Raw genomic sequence first — 13898 nt, forward strand, 5'->3', positions numbered from 1 at the left:
GGCATCTCTTATTGAGTAGTAAGTAGCACAGGGCTGCCTGTCCTGCAAAATGCAGCACAGCCAAGGTAAGAGTCCATCTGCACTCAGCAAACACTGTTTGTGTGTCTGTCTAGGGTACCCCAATCCCATCACAATTTTAACCCTGTACTCTAGGACTGACTTTTGAAAAAGAGCAGAATAATTTAAAGTCATACCAAAGGTTTTTATAAATTAAACTAAAGCTAAAGAAATAGCTTTTCTATACAATTTGTGGTTCTCTAATAGTAAGCATCATCACCCTCCCACTTGTGTAGAGCGATCTCCAGTGGTATGAAAACTGTCAGCAGGTCCCTGTCCCTTCACCGCCCTCTGTGGCCGTTCTCATGTCATCATGTCCTCCTAGAAACGGTTGCTAACAACTCTGGAGAAAGAGGAGTGCAAACAAGCGTGTCGGCATTGAAAGTGGTATCAGTGGCTAATTCCGCGAACGACCATTTTTCAGTTCCTGCAGGTAAGTGACTCACTCTGTAGTGTATTAGTCAATTAGCTTACAACACTTGACATAATTTTGTACTTTTTTGGAAGCTGTAATTAAGTCAGAGATGACCTATTTTTAAACAGGGCTGAGTGTCCAGCTAGCTAGCAAGCTTAAGTGGTGGTGCCACTGTTTTGACATCTAACGTTCGCTAGCTAGCTGCAAATGATTTGCATATTCCTTTGTGCTTCCTTTTCACATGTGAAATGGTAAATCAGGAGGGATAGAAGAATGCCCTTCCTATCATTGTTTGAAGTAGCTAGGATAACATAGATCTGCCGCAAACAAAGTGCAACCACTGATTTGTCTAGCTAATTGTTTACTGTTCCCAGAGTACAATTTAAACCATGCCTCGAGGAAGATCAGCCACCAGTGTCCACTCTGACAGCAGTGACATGGATATTGATGGAATAGGTATAGTATGTGTTTTGTATGACCAGCATAAGGATTAGCTAATTAATTCACCAACTAACTTGTTCTCAGAAATGTCAACATTAGCATTTGGTGTACTGTGCTCCAGCGGAAACAGAGATGGGAAAACTGCAAAGACAGTTCCGGATCATGGGGGGAGACCGGCTGGCCTACAGCATCCAGTCTCAAGATCACATACGCAGACAGCGGTGAGTCCACCGGTACACCACACATCACCTTCACAGTGTCTGTATTTCACACACAATGTATGAATGTGTATGCTCGGCGTGTCTGTTTTTGTTTGTGTAATATGTAGGCAGGAGATAGAGACGCTTGAGAAGGAACAGGAGGAGCTACAGCGTAGTCTCTGTGTGTCTGAGAGCCTATCTCGGCGGCAGCGGGACAGTGAGGATGCCCAGACCCTGCGCTCCATGCTGGAACAGAGGGACGAGGTGGGGGACGAGGTGGAGAGGGAGAGGCAGAGTCAGGCAGAGCTGGAGCAGGAGGTACAGGAGGTTCACACACACGCACAGCCACACACACACAGAACCTTCACCCCCTTAGTGAGCTGACGTTTCCATGTCTATGTGCTGGGGCCAGATCTCTAGCATGGAGAGAAAGCTGACAGAGCTGAGGAGAGGCGAGGTCACTGCTACTCTCAGCCAAAAGTCCCAGTCCCGACAAACTCAGAAGGCCTCACGCACCCTGGAGAACAAACTGGATAGAGTGAGTAGCATGTCTTGTCACATTCAGGCCAACACAGAATTGGATAGCACTGTTAAACCTAGTACCACACGGTACTGTAGTACAGCCTGCTGCCTAATATTGTCAAACACTGTCAATGATCCGTTCTCTGTTTTTATTTTCACATCACTTAGACCTGTCTACTATTACTGTTGCAGGCCCTCATTCGCTTCAACGAGCAGCTGACTAAAAACAGCCACCTGAGAGAGGACCTGGAGACTCTGCGTGTGGAGCGGGTCCGGTTCCAGCAGCTCCATCGCAGACTGGACAAGGTCAGGGGTCACACTGAGACCAATCAAAATCTAGGGACAGAGAGAGGTCACATGACTCCAGTTAAACCCTGCTTCCTGTTCTAGGAGCTGCAGGAGATCCGGAAAGACATCGGAGATATGGTCAGCCTCTCCACTGCTGCATATGATGTCAGGTGAGATATGAGAGTTGAATGTGTCTGCCTGCTTAATATGTGTAAGAATCCTTACTTACATATTTCAAGTGGAGGCTACTGTATTTGTTGCAACCAGTTTGTGAGTGTGCGTTTATCTATGGCTTTGCATATGCACTTAGGTTTCGTATGGTAAATATCTATGGCTCGATCTGTCTCTCTGTGCCAGGGTGGAGGCCCAGTCTAAGATGATCATGATGAGGGAGAAGGCAGTAAAGGACCTGTCTCAGTACAGCGCTGAAATGAAGGAGCTGGAGAGGGTGATCGCACACGAACGCCGCCTCAAAGAGTTCATGACCACCAAGTGCAGTGAGAGGAGTGGCCAGGATGACGGGCAAGAACTGGGCCGCAGGCATGGTATGACTGAGCGTTAGAACACACGCACAGTGACGCACGCATGCATGTGACTTGGGGAGTGATATGTGACTTAAGAGTGATAGAAAAATACTAGAATGAAAGTGAGGATAATGATGAAAAGGATGTTACTACAGATGATGAAGATCATGAAGTAAATGGTGATGAGTATGATGATGGCTGTGTGTTTCAGCAGCAGAGTTGAAGGAACAGAGGAGGTTGGACTCTGGGGAGGAGTCAGTGGACACACTGGAGGAAGTCTTCCATAGGATCCAGAATATCACAGGAGAGGAAGACCTGGACATGCTGGTCACCAGGTTCATCCAAGGTCAGTCCTGACCTTCACACACACATATTAATACAATGCAAACTCCAAACGCTGTCTGTTATTACCTCTGTGTGCAGTTGATATGTGTTAATGCTCCTCTTGTGGTTCTATTGCTGTTTAGTCGAGGATCAGAACTTTGCCCTCTTCAACTATGTGAATGAGCAAAACAACGAGGCTGAAGCTTTGAGGGACCAAATTAACCAGGTCAGTATGAGGTTGCTTACCTTGAATGCACAGTTCAGTCCTCCATGTATTCTGATTGTGTGCACATGCTGTGTGTGCACTTGCGTTAGTGATGCGCGGGTTGACTCATAACCTGCAGTCACCTCAGTTATATCTGCAGGGCAGGTGGGTTTAGGGTCATGAAATATTGTGTGGATGAGTGGCGGGTGGGTTGAATAAAGAGAAAACAATGCATAAAAAATGTATTAATTTATAATTCTTGTGCAATTCATATCTATAGGCTACATTGAGGTTTTTCGTTCATCATTTTGATCTGGTGTTAGTGCGTAGCCTAAGATTCAGGGCCCAACTGTAGCGCGCCAAATACACGGCAATCACCAAATGCTTTCCAGAACTTGGGCAGAAAAGTTCATATCAATCCACTGAGGCAAAAAGGACAATGTCAGAGTTTAATTTAATAAGAGAGAAGCTGCGAAATGGAGAGTTTAAAATCAATAACAGGGAGGGACAGAAAAGTTCTGTAATGTTTGGGAAATATTTGGTGAAAAGATGGAGAGGATGTTAGCAGTGCCAGTCCCTAAACGTCTTTGCTGCGCGAGAGTAGCAGAGTGGAAAGAGAAAAACAGACATTATCCATGTCAACTAGATGGAAGCATATTCATTCTATTGATTTGTGACATTATTCCTGCTAACAAGGGTTTATTTAGTCTTCCAGGGAAACAAATAATGACAGAAGAGAAGCTGCATCCCACTGGGCACACTGGTTGAATCAGCGTTGTTTCCACGTCATCTCAATGAAATTACGTTGGACCAACGTTGAAAGACGTTGAATTGACATCTGTGCCCAGTGGGATGTACAGTATCTTGTTATAGACAAGTTGAATATCAAATAGCCTACCAAAATGTCTGAAATTATAAGCAGAAACATAGGCCTATCGAAAAAGGCTTTTCACTTTATCACATATAGTCGGGCGGTTGCGGATGGGTTATTAGCAATTACGGGCGGGAGCGGGTGAACAACCAGCTGATCCGCACATTACTAACGTGTGTGTGTGTGTGTGTGTTTGTGTGTGTGTCAGACCCAGAGGGAGATGGAGCAGTTTAATGTGAGGGGGCAGCAGCAGAAGCAGCAGCACCATGCTTTGTTGAGAGACATTGATCAGCAACAGAGAGACACAGAGTCTCAGGCACACGAGAATGAAGTCCTGGCCAGCGCTGTGAGCAAGATCCTGGACCAGATAAAGACGGGTACTCTAAACCTCTTTCTCTCTCTCTGTCTGTCTCGGTCTCTCTCTGTCTCTCTCATTCTTTGTCTCTCGGTCTCTTTCGTTCTCTCTGTGTGTCTCTCTCTTTCTTTCTCTCTTGGTCTCTCTCGTTCTCTCTGTGTCTCTCTCTCTCTGTGTGTCTCTCTCTGTGTGTCTCTCTCTCTGTGTCTCTCTCTCTCGGTCTCTCGTTCTCTCTGTGTGTCTCTCTGTGTCTCTCTCTCTCTCTGTTTCTCTCCTTGTGTCTTTCTCCTGTCACTCTCTTTGTCTCTCTCTCTCTGTGTGTCTCTCTCTCTCTCTGTGTGTCTCTCTCGCTGTGTCTCTCTCTCTCTCTCTGTGTGTCTCTCTCTGTTTCTCTCCTTGTGTCTTTCTCCTGTCACTCTCTTTGTCTCTCTCTCTCTTGCTCGCTCGCTCACACACACGTACAGAGCTAAACATACTTACTTTGATACATTACATGTTAGATTTACAGAGTGTACAAAACATTAAGAACACCTGCTCTTTCCATGACATAGACTGAATAGGTGAAAGCTATGATTCCTTATTGATGTCACCTGTTAAATCCACTTCAGTCAGTGTAGATGAAGGGGAGCAGACAGGTTAAAGAATGATTTTTAAGTCATGAGACAATTGAGACATGGCTTGTGTATGTGTGCCATTCAGAGGGTGAATGGACAAAATATTAAGGTGCCTTTGAAAGGGATATGGTAGTAAGTGCCAGGTACGGGGGTTTGTGTCAAGAACTACAACGCTGTTGGGTTTTTCACGCTCAACAGTTTCCTGTGTGTATCAAGAATGGTCCACCACCCAAAGGACATCAAGCCAACTTCACACAACTGTGGGAAGCATTGGAGTCGGCCGACAGAGATGGCCGCCTCGCTTCGTGTTCCTAGGAAACTATGCAGTTTTTTGTTTTTTTACGTGTTATTTCTTACATTGGTACCCCAGGTCATCTTAGGTTTCATTACATACAGTCGAGAAGAACTACTGAATATAAGATCAGCATCAACTCACCATCAGTACGACCAAGAATATGTTTTTCGCGACGCGGATCCTGTGTTCTGCCTTACAAACAGGACAACGGAGTGGATCCTATGCAGCGACCCAAAAAAACGACTCCGAAAGAGAGGGAAACGAGGCGGTCTTCTGGTCAGACTCCGGAGACGGGCACACCGGGCACCACTCCCTAGCATTCTTCTTGCCAATGTCCAGTCTCTTGACAACAAGGTTGATGAAATCCGAGCAAGGGTAGCATTCCAGAGGGACATCAGAGACTGTAACGTCCTTTGCTTCACTGAAACATGGCTCACTGGAGAGACTCTATCCGAAGCGGTGCAGCCAACGGGTTTCTCCACGCATCGCGCTGACAGAAACAAACATCTTTCTGGTAAGAAGAGGGGCGGGGGCGTATGCCTCATGGCCAACGTGACATGGTGTGATGAAAGAAACATACAGGAACTCAAATCCTTCTGTTCACCTGATTTAGAATTCCTCACAATCAAATGTAGACCGCATTATCTACCAAGAGAATTCTCTTCGATTATAATCACAGCCGTATATATCCCCCCCCAAGCAGACACATCGATGGCTCTGAACGAACTTTATTTAACTCTCTGCAAACTGGAAACGATTTATCCGGAGGCTGCATTCATTGTAGCTGGGGATTTTAACAAGGCTAATCTGAAAACAAGACTCCCTAAATTTTATCAGCATATCGATTGCGCAACCAGGGGTGGAAAGACCTTGGATCATTGTTACTCTAACTTCCGCAACGCATATAAGGCCCTGCCCCGCCCCCCTTTCGGAAAAGCTGACCACGACTCCATTTTGTTGATCCCTGCCTACAGACAGAAACTAAAACAAGAGGCTCCCACGCTGAGGTCTGTCCAACGCTGGTCCGACCAAGCTGACTCCACACTCCAAGACTGCTTCCATCACGTGGACTGGGAGATGTTTCGTATTGCGTCAGATAACAACATTGACGAATACGCTGATTCGGTGTGCGAGTTCATTAGAACGTGCGTTGAAGATGTCGTTCCCATAGCAACGATTAAAACATTCCCTAACCAGAAACCGTGGATTGATGGCAGCATTCGTGTGAAACTGAAAGCGCGAACCACTGCTTTTAATCAGGGCAAGGTGTCTGGTAACATGACCGAATACAAACAGTGCAGCTATTCCCTCCGCAAGGCTATCAAACAAGCTAAGCGCCAGTACAGAGACAAAGTAGAATCTCAATTCAACGGCTCAGACACGAGGCATGTGGCAGGGTCTACAGTCAATCACGGACTACAGGAAGAAATCCAGCCCAGTCACGGACCAGGATGTCTTGCTCCCAGGCAGACTAAATAACTTTTTTTCCCGCTTTGAGGACAATACAGTGCCACTGACACGGCCTGCAACGAAAACATGCGGTCTCTCCTCCACTGCAGCCGAGGTGAGTAAGACATTTAAACGTGTTAACCCTCGCATGGCTGCAGGCCCAGACGGCATCCCCAGCCGCGCCCTCAGAGCATGCGCAGACCAGCTGGCCGGTGTGTTTACGGACATATTCAATCAATCCCTATACCAGTCTGCTGTTCCCACATGCTTCAAGAGGGCCACCATTGTTCCTGTTCCCAAGAAAGCTAAGGTAACTGAGCTAAACGACTACCGCCCCGTAGCACTCACATCCGTCATCATGAAGTGCTTTGAGAGACTAGTCAAGGACCATATCACCTCCACCCTACCTGACACCCTAGACCCACTCCAATATGCTTACCGCCCAAATAGGTCCACAGACGAAGCAATCTCAACCACACTGCACACTGCCCTAACCCATCTGGACAAGAGGAATACCTATGTGAGAATGCTGTTCATCGACTACAGCTCGGCATTCAACACCATAGTACCCTCCAAGCTCGTCATCAAGCTTGAGACCCTGGGTCTCGACCCCGCCCTGTGCAACTGGGTACTGGACTTCCTGACGGGCCGCCCCCAGGTGGTGAGGGTAGGCAACAACATCTCCTCCCCGCTGATCCTCAACAGTGGGGCCCCACAAGGGTGCGTTCTGAGCCCTCTCCTGTTCACCCACGACTGCGTGGCCACGCACGCCTCCAACTCAATCATCAAGTTTGCGGACGACACAACAGTGGTAGGCTTGATTACCAACAACGACGAGACGGCCTACAGGGAGGAGGTGAGGGCCCTCGGAGTGTGGTGTCAGGAAAATAACCTCACACTCAACGTCAACAAAACTAAGGAGATGATTGTGGACTTCAGGAAACAGCAGAGGGAACACCCCCCTATCCACATTGATGGAACAGTAGTGGAGAGGGTAGCAAGTTTTAAGTTCCTCGGCATACACATCACAGACAAACTGAATTGGTCCACTCACACAGACAGCATCGTGAAGAAGGCGCAGCAGCGCCTCTTCAACCTCAGGAGGCTGAAGAAATTCGGCTTGTCACCAAAAGCACTCACAAACTTCTACAGATGCACAATCGAGAGCATCCTGGCGGGCTGTATCACCGCCTGGTATGGCAACTGCACCGCCCTCAACCGTAAGGCTCTCCAGAGGGTAGTGAGGTCTGCACAACGCATCACCGGGGGCAAACTACCTGCCCTCCAGGACACCTACACCACCCGATGTCACAGGAAGGCCATAAAGATCATCAAGGACATCAACCACCCGAGCCACTGCCTGTTCACCCCGCTATCATCCAGAAGGCGAGGTCAGTACAGGTGCATCAAAGCTGGGACCGAGAGACTGAAAAACAGCTTCTATCTCAAGGCCATCAGACTGTTAAACAGCCACCACTAACACTGAGTGGCTACTGACACTGACTCAACTCCAGCCACTTTAATAATGGGAATTGATGGGATATGATGTAAATATATCACTAGCCACTTTAAACAATGCTACCTTATATAATGTTACTTACCCTACATTATTCATCTCATATGCATTCGTATATACTGTACTCTATATCATCGACTGTATCCTTATGTAATACATGTATCACTAGCCACTTTAAACTATGCCACTTTGTTTACATACTCATCTCATTTGTACATACTGTACTTGATACCATCTACTGTATCTTGCCTATGCTGCTCTGTACCATCACTCATTCATATATCCTTATGTACATATTCTTTATCCCCTTACACTGTGTACAAGACAGTAGTTTTGGAATTGTTAGTTAGATTACTTGTTATTACTGCATTGTCGGAACTAGAAGCACAAGCATTTCGCTACACTCGCATTAACATCTGCTAACCATGTGTATGTGACAAATAAAATTTGATTTGATTTGAGTCAACATGGGCCAGCATCCCGGTGGAATGCTTTTAACACCTTGTAGAGTCCATGCCCCTGACTAATTGAGTCTGTTCTCAATATTAGGAAGATGTTCCTAGTGTTTGATATACTCACTGTATCTGATGAAAGGAAAAATTGGCCTTTATACTGAAGTCATAATGTTCTATGTTTGCCTGACTGTTTGTGATGGGGTAGGAGTGAACAGTGTGTTCCATAAGATGGACTGTGATCGCTCAGTGGTGGAGGACTTGCTGGGCTCGTCCTCTGGCATCCGGGAGAACAACATCATGACCTACCTGGGTCTGGTGGAACAGAGGACCAACCAGCTGCTCACCATGCAAGCCTTCCTCAACTCCAGGGTAACTAACATGCACACCCAGAATCACTCCTATTGGCCCATATCAGTCTAGCTTGGCCCCAGATCTGTTGGCAGGACGGCACAAACAGATCTGTTTGTGCCGTCCTGCCAACAGATCTGGGATCAGTCTACTATCGATCTGTATGTGCACGCATATCACAGACTGTACCATGTATGTATCCCTCTCTCTGTTTCTCACAGGATCTCGATAAGGAGTATGACCCAAAAGACCTTGCCCGATTTCTACTTGGTCAGAACCCTGAGGTTCCCAGACAAAATATCATCATACAGCCTCCTGTCACTGGGTTGGTACTTTTGTGCAATGATTTGAGCTTATTTACCCTGTGTGGCTGTGTCTTACCTGGTGTGTGTGATTGTGCTCCTCAGGGATGACTATGACACAGAGGAGTCTCCTCTCACTGATGAGGAAGAGCGGCCTCTCTCCCAGGGAGAACTACGCCAGAGAATCATGAAAGGGGTGAGCTATGACAAATATTCACATTCACTTACACCTTAAATCACAGACTTCCTTTACATATCCTTGTACTACAGGATGTTTTTTGTGCAAAATATTTTCTTAATGTTTTCTTTCATCTTGATCACCTACGTAACTAATAAGGCTGTCAGTGAAGTTGAAACCATTATGACATAATGCACTGTACTTTCAACATCAATGCTTTCTCCTATGTGCCTGTTATATGTACATTTTACACAGGTCCTGCTAAAGGAGGGATCAGTTCGTCACGCAGGACCAAGGAGAAAGATGAGTGTTCCGTCCAACAGCCATCGGCGCTCCCTAGAGGCCTGAGAGGAGCGGCACACAAGGAGACAGATATATCCAGACAGTTTTGACTAGAAGAGATAAAGCTTGGTCAAAATGTACGCAGCAGTTTAGGATAATTAATGTAGCAGTTTAGGAGAATTAATGCAGGAGTTTAGGATAATTAATGTAGCAGGTTAGGAGAATCAGGTTAAGGTTAGGATAATTAATGTAGCAGGTTAGGAGAATTAATGTAGCAGGTTAGGAGAATTAACGTAACAGGTTAGAAGAATTAGGTTAAGGTTAGGATAAGGGTTAGTATTAGGATTAGCCAAAAAATAAATACACTTTTGATGTCAATTTGACAAAAGCTATATCCCATCTAGATTTGACCTTTCTAGCCCCCCCCACCCGATGAAGGACCTCATCCTAGGCAGGTTTTGTTATCTAGTGTTATCACCTGAATTTCAACCATGATCAAATGACCAAATGTCACCATTTTAGTTATGATTTAATATATGGTAGATAGTATTACTTGTGATTCTATATCTCATTTTTAATCATATGATGCTGCATTATCATTGTGTGTTACAATATAAGTGTGATTTGTTTAGCTTGAACTAATTAGGTTAGGAGATATAAAGACTTCTCTCAGTCTGGCAGCCAGCTGGTCTTTTGATGTGTCATATGCCATCTGGCTTTGATTATTCAAGTTTGGTCTCAATACATCCCCTGCTGCCCTGCTCTCAGATGCTGTAGTGCTCCAACTGAACACAAGGGGGCACTGCTTTTCCAATCATTGTAGGTTCATTGAAACTTGTTTTACCATTTTCATATCTACAAGTTTGGTCATCAATATTTGCAGGATATGTTTTCTCCCTTTTTCAAATAGATTAGGAACTATATATAACACTTTGTTTTAATCTTTATATTTAAACGCCATGTACTCTCAGCTGCAGCCACTTAATCCATACAATAGGACAATTAGGAATGGAATAGATTTATTTTAAGAAACTTTTTGTCTGAGGTTATCCAACATAATCAAGAGTCAACAAAGAGTGTTACTTTAGTTTGGCTATCTTTTGAAAGGGCTCCATGGAATGGTCTCACATGGATTACACACAATTACATTTAAAAAAAATAATATTTTACCTTTATTTAACTAGGCAAGTCAGTTAAGAACAAATTCTTATTTTCAATGACGGCGTATGAACTGTGGGTTAACTGCCTGTTCAGAGGCAGAACAAAATATTTGTACCTTGTCAGCTCGGGGATTCGAATTTGCAACCTTTCAGTTATTAGTTCAATGCTCTAACCACTAGGCTACCTTGCCGCACCATGCTGACCAGACCGCTCGCATGCGTCCGCCATCGCATGCATGCTGATTTTGTTCACCCACACCAGACGCGATCAGGACAAGCAGGTTGAAATATCAAAATGAAGTCTGAACCAACTATATTAATTTGGGGACAGGTTGAAAAGCAATAGACATTTATGGCAAATTAGCTAGCTAACTTGCGGTTGCTAGCTAATTTGTCCTGGGATATAAACATTGGGTGTTATTTTTACTGAATTACACAAGGTCCTCTACTAGACAATTAATCCACAGGTAAAAGGGTAAACCGAGTTAGTTTTTAGTAATCTCTCCTCTTTCAGGCTCCTCTTTTTCTTTGGACTTTATATGGCGGTTGGCAACCAACTTTAAGGTGCATTACCACCACCAACTGGACTGGAGTGTGGACCTCAGTTCGTCTTTCAATTACCCATGTGGGTACATGCTCCTAAAAACCAATGAGGAAATGAGACAGGCGGGACATGCAGCGCGTCAAGCCTCACAAATAGAACCGAGTTCTATTTTAGTGCCTGGCTACGCAGACCAGTGTGGGTGCAATAATTGAATAACATGTAACTGTACATTTATTTTGGAACACGAACTGTGTGGTCAGCATGTTACAGTGGGGCAAAAAAGTATTTAGTCAGCCACCAATTGTGCAAGTTCTCCCACTTAAAAAGATGAGAGAGGCCTGTAATTTTCATAATAGGTACACTTCAACTATAACAGACAAAATGAGAGAAAACAATCCAGAAAATCACATTGTAGGATTTTTTATTAATTTATTTGCAAATTATGGTGGAAAATAAGTATTTGGTCACCTACAAATAAGCAAGATTTCTGGCTCTCACATACCTGTAACTTCTTCTTTAAGAGGCTCCTCTGTCCTCCACTCGTTACCTGTATTAATGGCACCTGTTTGAACTTGTTATCAGTATAAAAGACACCTGTCCACAACCTCAAACAGTCACACTCCAAACTCCACTATGGCCAAGACCAAAGAGCTGTCAAAGGACACCAGAAACAAAATTGTAGACCTGCACCAGGCTGGGAAGACTGAATCTGCAATAGGTAAGCAGCTTGGTTTGAAGAAATCAACTGTGGGAGCAATTATTGGGAAATGGAAGACATACAAGACCACTGATAATCTCCCTCGATCTGGGGCTCCACGCAAGATCTCACCCCGTGGGGTCAAAATGATCATAAGAACGATGGGCAAAAATCCCAGAACCACACGGGGGGACCAAGTGAATGACCTGCAGAGAGCTGGGACCAAAGTAACAAAGCCTACCACCAGTAACACACTATGCCGCCAGGGACTCAAATCCTGCAGTGCCAGACGTGTCCCCCTGCTTAAGCCAGTACATGTCCAGGCCCGTCTGAAGTTTGCTAGAGAGCATTTGGATGATCCAGAAGAAGATTGGGAGAATGTCATATGGTCAGATGAAACCAAAATGTAACTTTTTGGTAAAAACTCAACTCGTCTTGTTTGGAGGACAAATGCTGAGTTGCATCCAAAAAACACCATACCTACTGTGAAGCATGGGGGTGGAAACATCATGCTTTGGGGCTGTTTTTCTGAAAAGGGACCAGGACGACTGATCCGTGTAAAGGAAAGAATGAATGGGGCCATGTATCGTGAGATTTTGAGTGAAAACCTCCTTCTATCAGCAAGGGCATTGAAGATGAAACGTGGCTGGGTCTTTCAGCATGACAATGATCCCAAACACACTGCCTGGGCAATGAAGGAGTGGCTTCGTAAGAAGCATTTCAAGGTCCTGGAGTGGCCTAGCCAGTCTCCAGATCTCAACCCCATAGAAAATCTTTGGAGGGAGTTGAAAGTCTGTGTTGCCCAGCAACAGCCCCAAAACATCACTGCTCTAGAGGTGATGAAGGAATTGGCCAAAATACCAGCAATAGTGTGTGAAAACCTTGTGAAGACTTACAGAAAATGTTTGACCTCTGTCATTGCCAACAAAGGGTATATAACAAAGTATTGAGAAACGTCTGTAATTGTCCAAATACTTATTTTCCACCATAATTTGCAAAAAAATTAATAAAAAATCCTACAATGTGATTTTCTGCATTTTTTTTCTTCATTTTGTCTGTCATAGTTGAAGTGTACCTATGATGAAAATTACAGGCCTCATCTTTTTAAGTGGGAGAACTTGCGCAATTGGTGGCTGACTAAATACTTTTTGGCCCCACTGTATATGCATCTTTCTACTTTTAGGGACATCCTTGTATAAGTGAACGGGGAGGAGACATGTTAAGTCCATGTACAGAAGGTTTACATTGAGACAGATCTGACATACATTACCAGTCAAACTGTAGACACACCTACTCATTTAGGGTTTTTCTTTATTTGTACTATTTTCTACATTGTAGAATAATAGTGAAGACATCAAAACTATGAAATAACAAAAAAGTGTTAAACAAATCAAAATATAGATTCTTCAAAGTAGCCACCCTTTGCCTTGATTGACAGCTTTGCACACTCTTGGCATTCTCTCAACCAGCTTCATGAGGAATGCTTTTCCAGCAGTCTTGAAGGAGTTCCCACATATGCTGAGCACTTGTTGGCTGCTTTTCCTTCACTCTCCTTGGTCAAATAGCCCTCACACAGTCTGGGGGTGTGTTTTGGGTCATTGTCCTGTTGAAAAACAAATGATAGTCCCAATAAGAGCAAACCAGATGGAATAGCGTATCGCTACGGAATGCTGTTGTAGCCATGCTGGTTAAGTATGCCTTGAATTCTAAATAAATCACAGACACTGTCTCCAGCAAAGCACCATCACACCTCCTCCTCCATGCTTCACGGTCGGAACCACACATGCGGATATCATCCGTTCACCTACTCTGCGTCTCACAAAGACTTGGCGGTTGGAACCATAAATCTCAAATTT

General features: G+C 44.7%; 1 protein-coding gene across 1 annotated transcript; it reads left to right on the plus strand.

Annotated features, from left to right (window-relative positions):
• Nucleotides 1-402: 402 nt before the first annotated feature.
• LOC139369899 (outer dynein arm docking complex subunit 1) lies at nucleotides 403-10321 on the plus strand. Its single transcript, XM_071109179.1, has 15 exons — nucleotides 403-490; nucleotides 847-928; nucleotides 1035-1134; nucleotides 1242-1431; nucleotides 1526-1651; nucleotides 1828-1941; nucleotides 2026-2093; nucleotides 2281-2468; nucleotides 2659-2793; nucleotides 2915-2997; nucleotides 4056-4224; nucleotides 8737-8900; nucleotides 9101-9204; nucleotides 9287-9377; nucleotides 9615-10321. The coding sequence occupies exons 2-15, from the start codon at nucleotides 862-864 to the stop codon at nucleotides 9705-9707; spliced, it is 1692 nt and encodes a 563-aa protein (XP_070965280.1). The 5' UTR covers nucleotides 403-490; nucleotides 847-861; the 3' UTR covers nucleotides 9708-10321.
• The last annotated feature ends 3577 nt before the right edge of the window (nucleotides 10322-13898 follow it).

Source organism: Oncorhynchus clarkii, chromosome 17 (assembly GCF_045791955.1).
Source record: "Oncorhynchus clarkii lewisi isolate Uvic-CL-2024 chromosome 17, UVic_Ocla_1.0, whole genome shotgun sequence".
NCBI lineage: Eukaryota > Metazoa > Chordata > Actinopteri > Salmoniformes > Salmonidae > Oncorhynchus > Oncorhynchus clarkii.

Excerpts from the sequence above, each read along its gene's own strand:
- LOC139369899 (XM_071109179.1), top strand. The coding sequence starts at position 862 with ATGCCTCGAGGAAGATCAGCCACCAGTGTCCACTCTGACAGCAGTGAC. Across the intron at positions 2,469-2,658 it reads AGAACTGGGCCGCAGGCATG|CAGCAGAGTTGAAGGAACAG; the intron begins GTATGACTGAGC and ends TGTGTGTTTCAG. Across the intron at positions 9,205-9,286 it reads ATACAGCCTCCTGTCACTGG|GGATGACTATGACACAGAGG; the intron begins GTTGGTACTTTT and ends TGTGCTCCTCAG.